The sequence below is a fragment of the Lepidothrix coronata genome, unplaced genomic scaffold, assembly GCF_001604755.1.
Source record: "Lepidothrix coronata isolate B3197 unplaced genomic scaffold, Lepidothrix_coronata-1.0 Scaffold114, whole genome shotgun sequence".
NCBI classification, from domain to species: Eukaryota; Metazoa; Chordata; class Aves; order Passeriformes; family Pipridae; genus Lepidothrix; species Lepidothrix coronata.
The window spans coordinates 914692-934740 of NW_016690294.1; the positions used below are offsets into that span (position 1 = coordinate 914692).

General features: G+C 40.8%; 1 protein-coding gene across 1 annotated transcript in view; it reads right to left on the reverse strand.

Annotated features, from left to right (window-relative positions):
• Positions 1-4509: 4509 nt before the first annotated feature.
• The window catches only part of LOC108502198 (vitellogenin-1-like), a 43491-nt gene continuing 27951 nt past the window's right edge, over positions 4510-20049 (reverse strand). The window contains exons 21-36 of the mRNA XM_017824850.1: positions 19776-19995; positions 18757-18926; positions 17683-18127; positions 17093-17400; positions 16954-17010; positions 15868-16107; positions 14666-14872; positions 13507-13649; positions 12847-12985; positions 11552-11687; positions 10684-10870; positions 10169-10266; positions 9458-9552; positions 9193-9352; positions 7842-8003; positions 4510-4817 (exon numbers count right to left, since the gene is read on the reverse strand). Coding sequence (XP_017680339.1) covers positions 4699-4817; positions 7842-8003; positions 9193-9352; positions 9458-9552; positions 10169-10266; positions 10684-10870; positions 11552-11687; positions 12847-12985; positions 13507-13649; positions 14666-14872; positions 15868-16107; positions 16954-17010; positions 17093-17400; positions 17683-18127; positions 18757-18926; positions 19776-19995 — 2886 coding nt within the window. The 3' untranslated portion in view covers positions 4510-4698. The remainder of the gene's footprint in view (positions 4818-7841; positions 8004-9192; positions 9353-9457; positions 9553-10168; positions 10267-10683; positions 10871-11551; positions 11688-12846; positions 12986-13506; positions 13650-14665; positions 14873-15867; positions 16108-16953; positions 17011-17092; positions 17401-17682; positions 18128-18756; positions 18927-19775; positions 19996-20049) is intronic.

Consider the following 20049-nt stretch of genomic DNA (forward strand, 5'->3'; position numbering starts at 1 on the left):
ACCAGATTTTTTTTTTGTACATTAAGCATTTTCAGGTACCAAAATGACAACCTTCTCACACTGATTGAGGATGAACCGTAAGTACTATTTTTAAACAGCTTTGGATTTTCTTAGTAAACTGTCCCTCCAGTCCTGCTTGCAGTGTAATTACTGCCTATCCAGCAACAAAGAAATAAGAATGTCTTAGGCAATGTCTTTTTCCTCTGGGGACAATGTGAAATGGTATTCAGAAAGATACCAAACTGTAATATACTTACAGAAAAAAACCCACCCCACATACTAATCAAGTGTGGAGGTTAGAGGGAGAAAAACCCACACCCCAAACCTTGATTAGAATTTATCTAAAACTACCTGGAATTTATCAGACCTATAAATAAACCTAGAGGAAAAAGGTTGAAACCACTGTAAGTAAACAAAAAAGCCGGTAGATGGCACGAGAGACCTTGAGATTTGACATAAAGCTCAAATGGCCACTAATAGCTACTCTCTTCTGCAACCTTCTGAGCTGTCTCTGGTTTTAGCCCTAACTACTGTGTTTGCTAGATTCCTGAGGTTTCTTATTCATCAGCTGCACTTAGATCCACACAGTACATTTATTTTTAGGGACAACTAAAGTTCATTTAATAACTCATTCAAACATGCTGAGTAAAAGCCTAGCTCTGTTAAGTTTAACCATTGGCTTCAGTGGGGTTAGAACTGTAGATGTTATTTTTTTTTAATGCTCATGCTGTGGAGCAAGCATTTCATTTCCAGGAGGGGTTTGATAGTAGTGTTTTTTGTCCTTTCCTGTCACACTGCAGCTCCTTCCTCTGGAGCAGAATGACCATGTTTTCCTGAGAGTCACTGTGTCATTTAAAATTAGTGAATCAAAAGAGCCAGCTCTGATGGACAAAAGGTTTGTTGTCTTTGTCTAGGATACAAAAGACTGTGTCTCCAATAGCCTTTTGCTTATCCCTCTGTAATAGCAGCATCCAATTCTAGGCTTATATGAATAATCCACTAAGGTTTAACCAAAGCTGACCGTGAACAAATTAAGTATATTGTTTTGATTTTTTCCAAATGTATGGTTATTTTACAGTTGGATGAATCTGGAAATGAAAACCTTCAACTTAGCAATAAAATATACTCATGTGGTTAGGAGATCTAGTGGAAAAATTTACTTTTCAACTCTAGGATCAATGAAGAACTTGCAAAAGACATATGGGACTATAAATTCATAAGCATTTCTGACTCCATCAAGTAGGTAAGTAGTCATATCTTTCTGATGCAGAAAATGAGATGCAGAAGTCCCCAGCCTCATGCAAAACCACATTACAGAGCTGCAAGGGCAGGATTAGGACTCAAGCCTGGCTTATGCTTAGGCCTGCATTTTTTTTCTGGCACTCCTTTTTTTTAAACAATACTAGAGTACCATAATGGCAAGATTATATTACTTGGTTACTGCAATAAAGACCAGAATTCATTAATTCATGTCATTGAGAAGCAGTGGGAATGAAAATTAGAATGCATAAAAGCTCAGCCTATGTAGCACATATTTTAATAGCGGGTTGGGTGTATAGCTTTGGTTTGCTTTATAAGAAAGGACAGGCATGATTTCCAAATGAAGTCTAAATATGGACTGCAGATATCCTCCCAGATGGGTTGGAAACGTCTGTGTGGTGCATTAGAAATTCCAGAAGGGCTTTTTCACACTTGTACTGCTAATGTCCTTAATTCCTTTGGCAAAACGAGCCGGTTCTAAGTCTTTTGCTTTGCCGTGCACACTGCCAACCTCGGGCTTTCCTGACGCTCTTACATTGTGGTTTTACAGCTGCAGTGTCAGTGAAGCCTTTCAGTCAGTCCAAGGCATTCAGCTGTCTCAGCAAGAGGGCACTAAGGAACAGGAGCTGGGCACAAAGGAACAGGAGCTGGGCACAAAGGAGAGCTGCCCCTTGGAAATGGAGCTCATGGGAGCTGTGTCTGCTTGGGCAGTGACGGGCGTGTGCCCGGGTTTTGCCAGTGCTGCTTTCCCCTCTGGCTCAGCCCAGCCCAGCCTGTGTCACTGGAGGGGTCATGGTGAGTGAATTCCCTGCCCGTGGGCTGGCACTGTGGGGCATTTTCACCTTTCTTTCCTCCTGTGTGGGACAGGGCATGAGCCAGGAGTTTCATTAGGTCTTTTGGGCTCAAGTGCAGCATCTTGGCTTTACTGCCCAAGAACACCACAGTCAGTGGGAAGTGTTAAGAGAGAAGCTCCTGCTAAGGAGAAGACTTATGTGTGTTTTAGCATGGGCAGGATACCTCTGGCCAGGCATGATGATTTAGCAGTAACAGTTCTGGTGGCTCCTTTCAGTTGGGGTGCTGGAGGTACCTTCTCGTTGGTGCAAGATCCAAAGTGGGCCTTCAGTGGGGAAAGGCCTGGCCTGGCACACTTATTCCTTTTTTAATGCTGTACAGTATCTACTATTATTATATATCATCACTGTAGAATAAACTGATTTGGGACTGCTGATCAGTCTCTGCCTTCAAAGTTTTTTTCCAATGCCTTTAAAAGTCTGTAAATGGTTTCTGGGAGAAGGTGTTTGCCTTTTTAAGCTGCTTGTATCTTTTGTGCTGCACATCCCAGCTTGATCGTTGTTAATTAGTGTCGTGCTTCTGTGTAGAGGACTGTGTTTTACTGAGAGCAGAATTGCTTCCCTTTGCTGTTACTAAATTCCTCTTCTGGTAGTTGAGCATGAAACTTCATTTTTCTTCCCTCCTACATCTCTTCACTACCTTTGTCTTATCTGGAGTGGTTGACTGGCAAAAGTTTCTCTTTTGTAAACAAGCGGATTAAGGAGAAAGGTGTTGGATTAAAGATGACAGTCTGATCCTATGAATGTCAATGTCAAATCTCCCATAAGCCACAGTGAAAACAATACCAGGAAGAAAAGGGCTCTCCAGGCGTAATATTAGTGTGATTTTAAAGGAAAGTGGAATGCAATATTCTAATATTCTTTGTCTCCCTTCTTGTTTGGGGCTACCTGTTTTGCACTGTAACACTTCTGATGAGTTAGTAAACACAGCTTTTGTACGGGGTATTTGTGAATGCTTTATTACAAATAAACACACAGGGCAAGAAGTCATGTTGCTGGTCTGGAAGAGACATGCATGAAAAAAAAAGCTGTTGAATAGAGCCCTGTCTTTTTGCATACAGACCAGGCACTACACATGAAGGTTCTCAGATGCAACAACGTGTAGACCAAAATAAGGCTGGGAGAAGGAAAAGAGACAGGTAACCACCTTTTGCCCTTTGTAATATCCTCAGGAGAGATTCTTAGGGACAGAGGCAAATGTGCTTGCCCCAAGGTATGCACCAGGCATCTGGTTTGAACAAACTCATAATGGCTTACTTCTGGAAGTAATGAAGTGAGCATTGCACATGGAGAACAACCAGGCCTTTGCTAACTAACTCCAAGTTGGTGGCAAGCTGCAACCTGAGAGAGAGTAAAAGGAGTACTATACATTACTCATGTTTCTGCTCTTGAGGGAAAAGCATGGTGAAACCTTATTCTGTAATTGTTCAACTATTTAGTCTTTAATCATCTTTCTGATAGATCAGTTTTTAGCTAGAAGGAAAAGTATTGTCTTTGATTGCAGTTTCCTGACAGTGTTTGGGTTCAGCAGTACCTTGCCCACGCTAAGGCTTCTCTTGGAAGAGCATGTTGGCTGCTGTGGAAAACATGCCATGGTTCACTGCATGGCTGATTTGTGACACGGGGTGAAGAGAGGTTGTGCCACTGCGTGGAGTTTGAAGGTGTCACCTATTCCTGGTCCCCTGGGGTGGGAGGGAATTACCTTTTCTGCACAATGAAAGCCAGCAGATTGACTCTTCACTGGTTAAACACAGTCTAACTATCCTGCTTGTACTTTATTTTAGCTTTATGATGCTATTATCTTACCTACTTTTCTATATGTTACTTTTTGGTGTATTTGGAATGCTACTTGATGTATTATTGTTCCCTGAAGTTTTTGAAGCCACCATTTTCATAAATATACAATAGGAGATGGTAAAGCAAAAAAAAGAAAAGTTCCTATTCACACTTTTAGCTCATGAAGCAACAGAACATCCATTGAAATTTAAATGAAAATGGAGACTGTGTCACACACTATAGCTCTCTGGAAAGCTACAGTGGGAGTCTAGCAGTCCAATTCATTCCTTTGTAGAATGTACTAAGGCTAATGGTCTTGCTGGGAGTAAAATGTATTTTTTTGCAGAATGGTTCCAAGAACAGACTCTGCTCTTTACCAGAAAACATAAAAGAAAACAAATGCTTACTGTGTCTTTAGTATGCTAAATATGAAATTCTTTGCACAATGGAATGTTAGTAGTAGCCGTAATCATGTTTTCCTTTCATCACCTAGTGAATATAATTTTAAGAGAGGACTGCTGTAATTATATTGCAGATAAAAGCCAGCAGAATTTCTGTATAATATTATCGTTGGCCTGATTGTTTTGTTGATAGGGAAAAATAAAGAGAGACCACATGAATACTTATTTAATGAACAACATATTTATTAAGCAGTGCAGACTGTACCTAATGCATTTGACTTTGCAGTAGGGTTATTTCCTTCAAGCACCTTTCTTAATATTTTACTACAGCTATTACGTTCCCTTCTTATCTGTCCAGCTATTCAATTATTTGTGTGGTATGTCTATAGCACAACATTAAAGTGTTTAGCTTAACTACAGTCGCCAGTGCAGGTACAATCGATGTCAGCATCCACAGACTCCACAACATCCTCAGATGCAGATTTCTTATCGCTGCTCCTCTGCCATTCCAGCAGGCTTACAGCAGTTTCTGTCAGAAGAGTGAAGCCATTGTTAACTAACATCAAGCAAATTAACACATTTCAGTGAAATGCTGTTTTGATGGCTGTCAACTCCCTCATCAAGTGAAGAATGAAGTCCTGCCCTCACGGCTGACATCCAACTGACTCATTGACTTGGAGCGGGGTTTTCATCCATGATATAATTACTCTAATACTCCCCTAAAACCAAAATGAATTACATTTCATGAAGCACAAAGACAACAGGCAGCAGGCTGTAAAAGTGCTGGAGGTAGCCGCTGTCGGTGTAAGACCACCACGTACCAATCCACATCAGCAATCTCTTTTTGTGTTAGTGCTGCATGTCACTGGGTATTTCAGCTCATTGTTTGTCAAAGTTCATCCCGAAGGATAAGCCCTTTGGAGAATTTTCAGAGGTTCATAAACTTCTAATTAAAGTTTCCCATATCTTGTGAAATCTGGCAGAGCATTGTCAGTAGCAGTATTAACCTTACCACACTGCTTCCTCAACAGCAGCTTGAATAAGCCATATCCCTTAATGCTGAAATAATCTAAATGCAATAATGATATTCATCCTCCCAATAAATATTCTTAGCTAGTTGGAGGTTTATCATTGCATCTGGAAGAATATTAGGACATCCATTTAGATTAAGTTTGTATAATGAGAATGGGTAAAGCTTTCATAATTTTACTTCTATTTGTTTTATCCCTCAGCTGGACAGTACATTTATAAAATGCCATCTCTCGTCACAGGGAAATCTGGAGACTGCTCTATGGGTTCAGGTTGTATCAGACACTTATCTTCTTCTGCAAGGCTAACACTCTCCTTGGCTAAATTACTGTCCAATGTGAAGTGCAGGTTTTACATAATAAACTGGATAATAAATATTTCCCACAAAGGTGCTGGAGATGCTTTTAAATATGTATATATATATATATATATATATATATATAAAATGTTTTCAGGCCGTGAAATGAGAAATGCTATAAAATTTCTGAATTCTGTTTTTTATATACATTACGTCTCTTGCTCTTGGGCATATTGTGGGTCTGATCACATTCATATCCATGTAGGAAATAGTTTCCTTGGCAAACTGGATCATGGCTGAGTAACTATTATCCCTATGGGTTGGCCTTGTGGCATGTTTGAAATGTAAACCGATATGTGGATTTAAACTTGGAGTGATGCCTGCCTCAGTCAAGGTCCTAAGGCTACAGTCTTGCTGATTTGAGGACAATGGGGGAAATTCTGGATTCCTGTACTTCATTTTAGCCTTGCTCCACTGGTGACAGTGATGGGATCTTTCTCTTTTGAAAGAGCAGACTATCATGTCCGAGTTCCCCTACAAAGAGCTGAGAAAAGGTCTTTGTCCAGTGTATGCAAATATGTGTTCCTAGGTTGAGAAAGATGAGGATTTTGTCTCTACTGCTTCTCCAAGTCATTGAATAAAGGAAGAAAAAGAACAGTTTTTAAGGGCTGGCCTTGTATTCCTATTGATTTTCAGCCTAAGGAAAGCAGTTGTCTTGCTAGAGAACAACAAATGGCATCTTTTTTCTTCCTCCTCCTCCTCAGGATACTAACTAACTAACTAACTAACTAACTAACTAAAGCCCTTGATTAGGACTGCTGCTAGTAGACTTCCCAGTCTCTGCCTCAGTAAATGAACCAGAGAATCCTGCAGTTGCTGTAAAAGCAGAACTGGCTGCAACAACTACAGTAGCTTTTTTTCCGATTTTCCTCTTTTCTCAAACAGTTTTGTGAGAGAATGAGACAGCTTTATTATAGCCTAATATTCTGAGGCAGTGAGTGGCCCGGGGTTATGACACTTCAGAGATACAGACTTGGATACACAAAAGAAATCTGTGAAACATGGATATAACAAGATTTTGGAAGGGTTTTTTTTGTTGCGGGTGGGTTTTTCTATTCATGAAAGAATGCATCTATTCTCGTCTCAGGGAGCCATCAGAAAACTATTAACACTCTCTCTGTGCTACTTGTTGAATAGGCTGTTGCAGATAGTTGACTGTTACAGAGAGATACTCTCTGCTTTTATGGGCTGATTCAGCACATTGCAGATATTAATAACACGAACAAAGTTCTACACAGCTGTTGTTTAAATTCAAACATAAAATACTCTGTCCCTCTCCAGTACTGCTCAACACGGGGGTCCATTGGCTTCAGTGAAACTACACTGGATTATCCCAGCTAACAATGGATTTGGCCAACAATGGCTAACACAGCAAACAGACCATTCCAGTAGATGCTCCCTAATGGTAGGTTTCCCTCTAAGGTATATATGGTTAATTGATTAAAAGATTGAGGAAGGAATACACCAGAAATATCTGTATGTTCCAGGTTGTATTCTTGTCTCATGCTTATATAATTTCAGTGTGAACCTGTCTTAGACAATGCATCACATCCATGACAAATTGGTATAAATCAAAGGAAAAAAAGGCCCATTTTTTTGTTTGCCTCCCTCCCCCCCACCCCCTGAGCCTGGGGCATGAGTGTGTGTGTATAAACTACCTTCAAAAACAAACCACTATTTGGAACAATCTAGAGAACCTTCCAGCAATGTGTTTTTGCTGATGTATTGCACCGTGGCATAGCATGGCAGTCTAATCACAGCAGTCATGTCACACTACTTGAGCGACTTTCAATTGCCTTGCTTGCCCTGCTCTACACAAAATTGCAGGCTGTAACGTGCATAAAAGGACTCAGGATTTCTTACCTTGGGTTTACGGAGATCCTGAAGACACGACAAATTTTATTTTTGTGATTTTATTGATCACTGCTGCCCCTTTCACCACCTCAGATGTTTTTCTCAGATGATGCTACCTGCCATTGTCTAAACCAGCTTTTAGCTGGCCAGCACTGTCAGCAGTTCTAGCAAATACTAATGGGATTAAAACCCGCAGCTCGGAGAGGAGCCGGAGCAACACAGGTCTGTGCGTGGCTGTGCTGTGTTTTGTTCTTTCCAGTGCTCTGACAGCTCCTGCAGTACATGACACACAGAGGGAGAAAAATACCGTACCTTTTGGGAAGCAGTGGAAGCCAACCTTTACTGAAGTTTTTTCGATTGGAGTACAGTCTTTCATACATTTCAGTACCGGGTCGACAGAGTAGCACGTAGATTCCTCGCCATCAATAGTAGGATTTCGATTCAGCTTCACGTAACTGCGCTGCAGCTTGCACCCTAAGAGGAAAAGGAAAGGTGGTTAAAATTGTAGAAATAAATCCCAATCGATCCTTGCAATAATAAAGGTCCATATTTTCTCTTCAGCTTTTATTAAAACACAGGTATTTGGCAAACCGTTTTCACGGCAGTGAGGTTATCGAGATAGAGCAATAATAAGTTGAGGAAAGAGTCTGAAAGGGGAGCTATTTTTAAAATCTAATTGCACAATATAACCCAAATGGAATCATGTATACTCCGTTTTTTAGAACTACATAATACACAGAAAATAACCTCTCATGTCTGAAAGCTATTAAGAATAGATACTGCAAGGTACAATGGCTACTTCATTGCATTAGGAAAAATGTCAACTGTAGTGAATGGATTAGAAAAAAGGCAGCATTTATATAATAACATCAAGGATAATTTTTGTATTGGATGATTTTTATAATGCTGCAATTATCTCACTAGAAAGGTATAATGTAACTTAACAGGATCCCAGCTATGACTCCGTTTCCTGACACGCAGATAGGTACAATTCCACTGCCACTGAAGTCAAGGAGAAAACAACCATTAACTTCAATAAAGTTATCTCAGGTCCAAGGCAAATGGAGATCTACCAAACAAAACTGTATTGATGTTATGGGAGATGATCATTTGTCCAGCTACATGTGAGATGAAGCTCTTTACTGCGGAATTATTTCTAAATATTTTCCTGAGACTGCACTCTCAGATGGTGCAGAACAAAAATTATTTTTTTTGCACTTTGGAAATTTGCACTAACATGGGATCTGACACTGCATTCGTAGTCTGCAACTTGTTTGGTTAAATTAAGTCTGCAGACAACAGCTCAAACTGTCTTGATACAATGGTGAAAATGACACTTTTTTTTCAGTGGGAGCAAGATTAGGCCTGATTTTGCCTCTCAGTAAAAAAGCTACTCAGTGTAAGAAATCAGAATCAATTATTTAACATTGAACTGCACATGAGACGAAGACTGTTGCTGGAGTATATATTCTCTATATTCACAAGCAATGTTTTAAACAGTCAGTGGTTAATAAAGTTAAAATGGATATATATTGCTATTGCAATTTCTAAGTAAAAGATATCTGCTGCTTTTTTTTTTTTAAAAAAATATTTTCTAGCTGTCGGCAGAGGAGAAGTGAAATCGTATTCTCCCCAAGCATAAAGTGTTTCCAGACCTACTCACCCCCCGAGCAGGTTTCTTCTAGCAATACCCATGAGTGAACAAATGCAGAGCAGCTGTGTGCCAGCCTATGGTTTGGCATGAGGAGTTCATTGTGCTTTTCTCTGTCATTATTACTGCAAACTCCGCAGGTCCTTCCTCTCATCCACGAAGCAACGGTAACCTGTAAAACAGCACATCTTTGTAGGGAATACCAAAGTGATGGTCTGTTACACTGGCAAGGTAGTAGGCAGAAAGCAAACAGTGACTGTGAAAGTGAGCCCAGTACCTTAAGATTCCCACCGTCAAAAGCCACCCTCGTCAGTCCAAGTGTTGGAACTTCCACGATAACTGTTGTCCCGCTTTTATAAATTTTAACATCACCTGTAAAAAGATGGTGAATTGTAAGATGGTGATCTTCTTAATTTGGAATGAACGGAGAAACTGTGCAGCACAAAATACGCCACGATCCATTTTCCTTCACAATGATAGTTTTGCTGCTCCAGTTATATATATTTGCATATGTATATTTATGTGGAGAGGGAAAGAAAAGTGAGAGGAAATAATTCCTTTATTTTCAAAAATATTGTCATGCTGTTACCTGTAGTTGAACCTGACTTTTGTATCCAGTATTTTGTATCTGCTGAATCTTGAGATGATAATGACATTGGTGGTGCTCCAGCTAAATGTCTGAGTCAAGGCATCTATCTGTGACTGTAATAAGAATTTTTTTCCTGAACAATCACCAACCTGGCTATATGATGTCTATAGGAAAGGGCTTTATTCATCTGTTAGTTATGCTGGAGGAAAGTAAGAGTGTATATACAATAGGAAACATGAACGTAAGTCAATACAAATCTTAAGAAAGTAGCCTCTAGTTTTATTTTGTATTAATCTCACTCATGTTTTCTTTACACTAAGATTTTTCTATGGGATTTATAAAAACTTCCTGATATTTGGTTCCTGGGTCAGTCCTGGAAAGCTAGGTATCACAGCTTACCTTTTTCATACTCAGAAACTCCACTGTGTGATAGAACTCGTTCTTCATTGCATGCCACGAGGAGAGATGAATTTGCGGCAGGACAGATTGTGATGTTCCTTCAGGAGAAGCAAAAATCAAAGAGAAGAAACTTGTGGTTAATTTAAGATGTGAAAAGTACAGATATTTGTGACCAAAGCCAGCAGAGAACCAATTTGAATATCTGAACTTTGAATGAATGAACGAGCAGTTTTTCTTTCCAAAGTGCAAAATTCATTGGGACTTTGGGCTTTGAGATTCAACCTTTAAAGAAAAGACAGCATGGGGACTTAATGAGCATGGTATCAGATATCTGTGGCTGTGAAATTCAAGATGAGAAACTACACCAGAAAGTTGCAGATGAGGATTCCTTCTGGAAATTCTGTCTTTCCCCAAATATCTCATTTGGGGGAAATTCACCATTTTCACCTGGGAACTAGACAACTCCCTGAAACTTTATAGCTCGTTGCTGAGCCCGCAGTATAAACCACACTTACGCCAGTGTTGTGTTTATGTGAACCTCTCTGGAGAAAGACTGAGGATCAACCTTTCTGGTGGTAACGATGAATTTCGGGTGTTCAGTACAGTCCTGAGCCACCACCAGGTTGCAGCTTTTATTGAAAGAGTATGAATGGCTCATGCCATCAAATGTTTTGAAATCTCGCTCCCTGACTTCACACGTGGCTGCAAAACAAAACCAGAAAAGAAATGGCAGATGTGACCATGGTCATTTGCTGCAAAGCACTGAAAGACACCTCTGTGAGACTGAACTACCCAGTAAACAGGAAAGAAACTTCCTCATCTCCTTGAGAGTAAGGAGTCTGTAAGGACGGGAGAGTACCACAGAATAACTACTCAGAATAGACTATACTAGTATTGGTTTTCATTACATGCCAAACACAAAACTCAAGCTAACAGGGGCTAAAATGTACAGAATTGTGTAACAAATCGGGGTAAAACCTCCACATTTCCCCCAGAAGTGCTAGGCACCAACCCATTAGATTCACATGGCTCCTTTTTGAATCCAATACACAGGGCAGAGAATACATGGAGTGTCTTTTACCCATCATCTGTTGCCTCTCAGGGCAGAGTTGGCACCTTCTCAGGAGGGGTAAAAGACAACTTCTAGTCCTTGCAGACAGGAGTGATTCCCAAACTCTGAATGTTTACAGCAATTTGAAGTCTCTTCATTCACCTCCCAGCAAACATCCTTCTCTGTGAGGGAATGAGCTGTTGAGAAAGCAGGGCTAGAAATGCTCTGCTTCCCTACAAGACCTCTACAAGGAAAGGCAAAGCCCAGCCACGACAGGGGATGGATCTATGCACATTGCTTATTCACGAGACAAACATATAAGTAACATTTACATTGATCTTCTTGTGCTATTTGTGAAGCTATTTCAGGCAATAAGTTCCAGGTAGTGATATCTCGAGTCTCGTAAGCTGGAGACGGGCCCAAGGGCAGAGTGAATGGCAGTCGGAGTGCCTGGCAGTAAAGTGTTACCTGAAAAAGCAGAAATGAAAAATACATTAAGATGAATTGAACCATATGCTCTTATCTCGAAAAAAAAAAAAATCTCGAGGATGCTTTTATACGATTGCAGTTGTGTTGGTCTCTCCAGGATGCACCCAAACCTTCGGCTTTTGTGAGGAAACATTGTCGTCTCTCTTCGAGTCATATACTTGGCTTTTTGAAAAATTGTTAAGGACGTTGGAAAATAGCTGACACAGATGAAGTTTAAGCATTAATTAAGTGACTTCTTAAAAACTTCTTAAAAAATAAGGTAACAAGCTAAGTAACTTGTTACTTAACTTACATCAGTAAACTGATGGATGTGTCTGGAAAAACTGGCATGAGTAACACTGGGGTAAGATCCTTCACTGTAACTAAAAATTGTATTTGCCAAGAGAACCAAATTAATGCCTAGTGCACCTATTTCTTCATTATCAAGTATTAAAGAGCCTGCACTACTGAAGCACCATGGAAAGCTAAAGACACACTGATTTCTCTGTGCATGAATAGCTAGCTGTTATTAATTTGCTGGAGATCCCTAGGGGGAATTTATCAAAGCAGTGCATGGGGATTTGGTGGACAAAGACCAATTAATCAGTGGGATTCTGCAGACCATGCCTGTGCAAGCTGCTCTGAGAGGGTGACTAACTTCTCCAGTTTGGTTAGGGCAGAGTTGTGTTTGTGGCTGTTGTGACTTGCTCAGACCAGTCACATCAAGCAGGGTTGCTGCAGATGTGGGACTTGAGTGTCAGCTCAGACAGATGCTGTTCATGGCTGCAGCAGAGTGCAAAGTGTTCTCAAGGCCCCCACTATCTGCTCTGAGACCCCCATTCAAGAACTAGTCACACTGGGTAAAATGAATAAAGAATTGAGTGCAGAGAGGTCATAACTGAAACAATTTGGGTCTCACTGCTGTTCTCAGCATGTAAATAAGGTATTTGACTACAGAGCCTGATTTTCAACTTACTACTACACTGGACCAAAGCAGTACAAAATCAAAAGAACTGCTGTATTTCAACACCCATCTGATGTATATGGCGGCTTCTCTCAAGAGGAATGTTTTGCTTTTGTTTCTTTACATTAAGCATCAAAATGTTATAAGTTGAAAGTCTTGCAAGGTAAGGAAGAGGAAAATGAAAACTTAACGCACCTCAGGAACTTTAATTACTGTATCAATTGTTCGTGGAGAGGTTGCAGCTGCCCTTACTATGAATTCATGAGATGGATTTCTCTGATGTGCTTCTGAGAAGCCCAACATAAGTGCTGCACCAGGAATGTATCGCATGAATCTGGAGATAAACAAGATGTGACAAACTCAGATACAGGAGCAAAAGCACACATGGGAGGGTGAGGACTACTGGCTGACCTGAAAAATCTGGAAAAAATGAAAGGACTGAAAAAACAAGGGAATAACACTTTGGGTCAAACTAAATGGTTGATTTTATCCAGAAGAAACACGCTGGGTTTATTTTGCCCATTTAAACTGGGTGTTTTTTGAGACTCAATAGAAGAACATTTCCAAACAAAAATGCATTTTGAACTGAAATATCAAATAATTTAATATGGAAAGTCAACCCAACTATGCTAAGTTTTTAAATATTTGGGGGTTATCTTTTAATATGAAACGTGGAGAAAGTAGAACACCTTCTGTGCCACTGAACTGGTGGTTTCCATCAGTGCCCACCCAAATCCGTTCGCGTTGAAAAATTTCATTCAATTCCTTCAGCATTTTTCAAAAGCCAATTGGGGTTAAAAAAATAAAAAAAAAAAAAAGGGAAAATAACAACTTAGGAAAGAGTGAATTACATACGCCATGGTTGTCTTTTTTATCCAGGATGGAAGCTTTCCCCATTGCACCTTCAGCTGTGCTGCTGGTTTCCTTGCCAGCCGCCCTGTGGTTGCCACGGCTGCTATCCTATAGTCCTGGCACTCTGTGCCCCATCTCAGTCTGGCCTTTAAAAACAGGGAAACAAGTCACCCAAAATTCAGAAAGGAAGGACAAAACTAACCTTGACCATTTCAAAAGGCAAGATTTTCTTTCTCAAAATTTTGCATCGATCCTTACATTTCCAATGTTTCTTTCAGCTCTAAACGGGCTCACAGAGAAATTTTGACTACCTCTGGCAAAATCTGGGGCACAGTAGGAAAAAGGTTTGCTGGTCTGTGCAGAGCTACATGTACAAGTTTCCTGTCTCAAAGCAGCCACTGAAACATCCTGAGATTTCCTTAGACTTTGTAAGTTCATAGTCAATATGTATTTTTTTCTAAAAGATGACTGCACTATAATTTCTATTAGCCTTCCCCAAGACCTTCTGATATGAACCCACCCCACTTTTTTCAGTACTGGATATCATGCGGAATTTTTCAATTGCAGCTGCCAAAAGCAGAGGTTTGTAAATTGTTATGCAAAGAGCTCTTGCTTTAAAAGGTGCATGGGAAGCATGGCACAGGGAGATGAGGAAAAAGGAAAGACCTGTTTTATGATGCTCTCTCAGGCATCAGCCCATTAGCCAACTTTGCTTGTTCCATCTTTTCATATAAATCCTAAGAAATACAACGTTGCAAATGCATTTGGGTTATGAATCTTCTGAAATGAATTATGTATAGAAAAGCAAGTAGATTCCAAGTGAAGAAAACTCATAATAGAGCAGATAATAAATAGATAGTAATGAAGCAGTCAATTTTTCAAACATTTTTTGTGCTTCTACTAGTCATACTTTGATGTCTCTTGAAAATCAATAATTTTTTTTGCCAAATTTTGAAGTGTCTGAGTCTATTGCTATTATTATTAATTTTTTAGTCAAAAAGAATGACAAAAGATAGGAACGTTTTCTGAGACTTCACTAACTTTGTGAAACATTTCAAAATAAGTACGCCTTTCCTGCTTAATTCTCCTGATCAGCAGGTTCTCTTGTGCTTACTCTGGGCTTTGTAGATGCCTCTCTGGGCGAGGCTGCCTGTGTGCTTACCTGGGCTTTCAGAGGCAGTATCACAGCATCAGCACACGCTTTCCAATTGGTTTCAGCCAGCTGAACCACAACTAGTTGCACATCAACTTTGGCAGCATCAGAACGAACATATGCTGTAGCTTGATAACCTTGATTTCTGTTGTCACTCCTTACTGCCTGTGCCACAATCGTAATGCCAGGTGGAATCACGTCTCCCAGGAAGTTGCGCTGAAAAACAACCCCCAACCATCTGTGCTTAAGTATTTCTGTGTGCTCACTGGAGAGCCTACCGTCCAGTTTATGTGTGCTGATAGCAGGAAGCCTCCCTTGTCCTTCATCAGTTTAGTTTGCAGCACACATTTCTACATCCCCAACAGGCAAGGATAAATTTTGTGGGAAACTTGATTATTCATAAATTTTCAAAGGCGTGATTGTTTTGATGAGGGATCCAAGATTCTTCCAAATTATCTTTATGCACATAATAAGATTTTGTTCATTATTGTAATATTTTGAATAGCTGCCTACGATACATCCCAAAGATCTTGAGAGCATTATACACATTCACAACTTATTGCACTATACTACAGTTTCTTCAAGCCACTCAAATATTTTCAAATCCTTCCCAGTAGCAGAACTCCCCTAGACATTGCCTGCATTTGCAGAGCTATTTGTTCTATTATTATGTAGATACCTTTATGTAGTACAATTATAGAATACTAAGTGCATAATAAAGATGATCTGTGCTTAATGGGTCTCCACATTTACCAGTCAGTAATGCCCATGGAAAGTCTGATTTTAGTTATACAATGCATGAACTCATGACCTCCGGTCTACATCTAAAAAAGTAATTAGGCAGAGTTATTTATTTCCTCCTCATTTTTACCAGAATGCAGCTGATTTTGCATTCTGGGTTTTCATGGGGAAAATAAAATTCTCTCCCCTTTAACTTACAACTCCCTTCCCTTCAACTTTCATAATTTCCAAGTCCACGCTTCCCCATACTGCAAACGCCCTCAGAAATGAAGCGTCGTAAACCAAAGAAACCAGGAAACAAAAGCCTGAACGCAAGAGAATTTGGAAAAAAAATATTTTTTTGGGGGGGAGAATATCTCAGTGGACTTTGATTTTCAGTTTATGGACTTGACTTTTAGTGTCCCAGCCCTGAGCTGGTCAGTGCCACCCCCTCTCCAGCTGCTGCTCAGCAGCCGCACACGCGGCCGTACCTCCCGCCCCAGGCTGGAGCTGTGGCTGTGCTGGTGGCTGCTGACTCTTCTGCTCCTCCTTGAGCTGTGGGCAGAATTTTCTCCATGGTGGTGGCTGCTGCTGCTGCTGCTGCTGCTGCTGCTGCTCAGATGACTGCTCCTGCTCCTGCTGCTGCTGCTACTGCTGCTGCTGTTTCTGTGGCTGCTTCCCGACTCAGAGGAAGATGATGATGAGCTGCTTGATCCCTTATGGTCTGGATGCTGTGAAATAAAAATAGGTTAAAAATCTGTGATATGGCCTCTAGTTTTATAGTGTAAGTATCAAAACCAGAGATCTCAGATTCCCTTTATAGGTAACAGACATATCTAGAGCGTTATTTTTATTATCATACACAGACATGAAGTACGTTGGGTAGGAATGTGCCTTGGATCCACCTGGGCCTCTCTGCTGAAAGGAAGGCTGCACAGACAGTGATTGCAAGTGGCAATGTCACACTGTTCAGGTCTAATGCAAGGGAAAATGAAAAGTGACATTTAATAAGTGGTCAAATGCATCCATATGCAGAAAAAAAAAGATATTACAATTTAATGAAAAACACTGTAAATCATCTTCCTCTTTCACAAGCAGGATACATAATAACTGTACAGGTAACATCTACAAAACCACTACATTATCACCCTTCTAATATATACTAAAAATGCCTTTGTGTCATAATGCATACTGAATCTGGTTTCTGAAAAAATCCACATGCCTAATGATTTTGCCCATGATTGCCTAAAAACTGTGAACCTAACTATTCCCATAGGAAGATCCTGCTGTTTTATAATTCCCCCATGGTCTTTGTTAATCCAGCTTTGGTCGCATTATACATCATCTACTGCAAAGGTGTCTTAACCCAAACTTGAGGGCTGCAAGTGCTGCAATAACAAAAAGATGTAGTATAACAGCATTTTTGTAATAAATCTGCCGATTTTGGCCATTGTCAGTATTGTTATTGGACAGTATGGAATGGTCAAGTGAAATGGCCCAAACAAAGCCCTTCAGTAAAGTGCTTGATCATATCAACTGTGGCTACCATGGCAATGTGCAGTGAATTAGGGACCTACCCAATGGATGTGAGCAGACCTGAAGCGGAGACGGTATACTTTTGGAAGGTGTAATTCCTGCAAAATTCCAAAAGAAGTTATTACGTACAGCTCAGTCAAGATCACCTCCTAGCAGAAGTCAAAGTATTAAAAATTTTACCCGTTCTGTAGACATGTCATAACTGCTGAGACTGTTAATTTGGGACTGGACACGTTCCCTCTCAGCTCGTTTGTCAGATGTGCCGTGACCATGGGAAGCACCGGAGCTTTCGCTGCTGCTGCTGCCACCGATGCCACTGCTGGTGCTTCTGCTGCTACTGCTGCTACTCCCTGTTTTGGGCTTCTGCTCACGGACACTTCCCTCTCCTTCAGCAGCGCTGGCACGTGCAAATGGTGTGCTCTTGGACTGCTTCTTAGCCTTATGCTTTATACCAGATGCTTTGCTACTGCTGCTGCTGCTGCTGCTACCTGTGCTGCCTCTGGTGCTGCCTTTGCTGCTGCTCCTACTGCTTCTGCTGCTGCTACTACTGCTTCTGCTGCTGCTACTACTGCTTCTGCTGCTACTGCCCTTGCTGCTGCTACTGCTACTACTGCTACTGCCCTTGCTGCTGCTACTGCTGCTGCTGTCCTTGCTGCTGCTACTGCTACTACTGCTACTGCTTTTGCTACTGCTACTACTGCTCTTGCTGCTACTACTGCTCTTACTACTACTACTATTTTTGCTACTGCTACTACTACTGCTCTTGCTACTACTACTGTTTTTGCTACTACTACTACTGTTTTTGCTACTACTACTGCTGCTTTTGCTACTACTACTGCTGCTTTTACTGCTGCTACTACTGCTTTTGCTACTACTACTGCTGCTTTTACTGCTGCTACTACTGCTTTTGCTGCTACTGCTATCACTACTACTGCCACTGCTGCTGCTACTACTGCTATCACTACTACTGCCACTACTGCTGCTACTACTGCTGCTGCTACTGCTACCACCGCTGCTGCTGCTACTGCTGCTGTCCCCAAATGGGTAGAATTTCTTTTCTTTGGCTTTGGACTGCCTTGTTTTCAGATTCATCTGGGTGCCTCCCTGTGATGCTCTCCCGTCAGAGTCACTGCTGGAGGGGCTGCTCGTTGTGCTCTCGGCGCTCCCGCTGGTGCTGCTGGCACTGGACGATGAGCTTCTGTCTTTTCTTGTCCCCTGGTCAGTGGTAGCATTGGCAAAACAAAATTACTTTGCTGTGCTCTTGCAAAACACCGAGTCAAATCAGATGCAGAGATTTCTGAATCTCTGCTTAGAAGACAATGTGTACTCCTGGTAGCATCTCTGCAGCATATCACAATAATTCAAAGGCAAATTCATAATAATGTGTTAAAACCACATGTAAGCAGAACAATACCCCAAACACTCTTGTGATAACCAACATGTGCAGGAGTTGCTGGCCACACAATTACATGTAACTGGTGTTGGTAATGACTGTCCTACTATCTCATGGCAGGTTGTGTAGGTGGGTGTCAGACTGTTTTGGTGCAGTTGTAGCAGCAGGAAAGAGCAGACTACCCCTTGGGCACACAACAGCTATTTTATGTCTTACAAGAGGTTTTCAGAAAAGCCTACAAAACCAACCTGCTCTTTCTAATGTTCTTCACCTGCAGAAGAGATGAGTGCAAACAAAAGACCTGCAGAAAGACTTGTGTACCCAAAAGCCTGTCTTTATATTTTTCAGTTTCTGAATATTGTCTAAACAAAGGAAGATATTTAGTAAAAGAAATATAAATAACTAAACTTTGTGTAGTGTCTCCCACAAATTTAGAATTTTACAGCAGTACCTGGTCATCAGTGTCACCGAGGATTTTTTTCAGTCTTTTAATTGCTTCTTTTCTCGAAGATGCTTGTGCCTCTGGATCTTCAAATTTTACCAGACGTACCATTTTTGTAGGAGCTTGGTCTCCTGCTTGAATTGTGACTTGTATTTTTTCAATAGGTGCCTCTGTGTAAACTGAAATTACATGACAATTAGTATTACTGTTAGTATTAGCAACCAAATGAGAGAATAACCCAATTTTCCCATAATTTAGTTAGCCTTTTTTTTTTTCTTAAATATGAATGCTTAATGATTATTACTGGTATTCAGCAATTTTGTTAAAAATTTTCTCTAACAGCTAAAGCACATGCTGGCAGCAAAATTTTAAAATATTCTTATGATACTGGATTCTTTTCAAGTCAATAAACAGAGTAATCAACAGATTTAAGTCAAGTGAATTGGGTTGCTTTACAAGATAACACTATGGGTTAGGGAATTAGGCATCAGAGAGGAGTTGAGGCTCAATTCTTGAATTATAAAGAATGGTCCAATGGCTAGGCCATTCGTTTGATACTTAGGAGACCTAGATTCAGTGGCCTGCTGTGCTTTTATTTCTTATGATTGTGGATTAAGACATTAAGGACTAGATCCTGGCAGGGTTAATCCATAATTCCCTTTAAGAGTCTGGGTTTTTAGAATGTAGCTACAGGACACTGCATCAGATCTGTTGCCCATGTCCAATTGCTTCGTGCTTGCATCCCAAATCCAATGATTCAGGATGCATCAGACACACTCTGCAGGCACAGATCAGCCCTGCTTGAGGCTGGCCATGCTGAGTGGCACTGCTGGGAGAGCCAGGAAATCGCTGCTCGGGCGATCGGGGAGAAATGGATTCCTGCTGCCAGCAGAGCCCGCTGCCAATACTGGCAGACCTGCTACTTCTAATGGTAGTTTTAGTGGTACTTAAGATGCAAAACCCATGTATGTGTGTACACACACCCCCACTCACCCACTGTTTTCTGTTCTGTGCACAGTTGTACTTACCTGGCTTGAGGCTCATTCTCAGGGCGTGCTCTCCAACGAGGTAATAAAGAGGCACGTTTTTAATAAATGCTGCATGCACACTTTTCCTCTCAAGGCACACTTGAACCCCAAATGTACTTGCATTGGAACACATGGACTGAACAAATGGCTCTTTTCGGGAGGAAGAGCGTCCGAAAGAGAAGGGATTTCCTGAAGAAACATCCTCTGCAGACTGTCTGTCCTATTAGGTAGCACACACGTCAAGTTAAACTGGACAACAGTAAGAGGAATACTT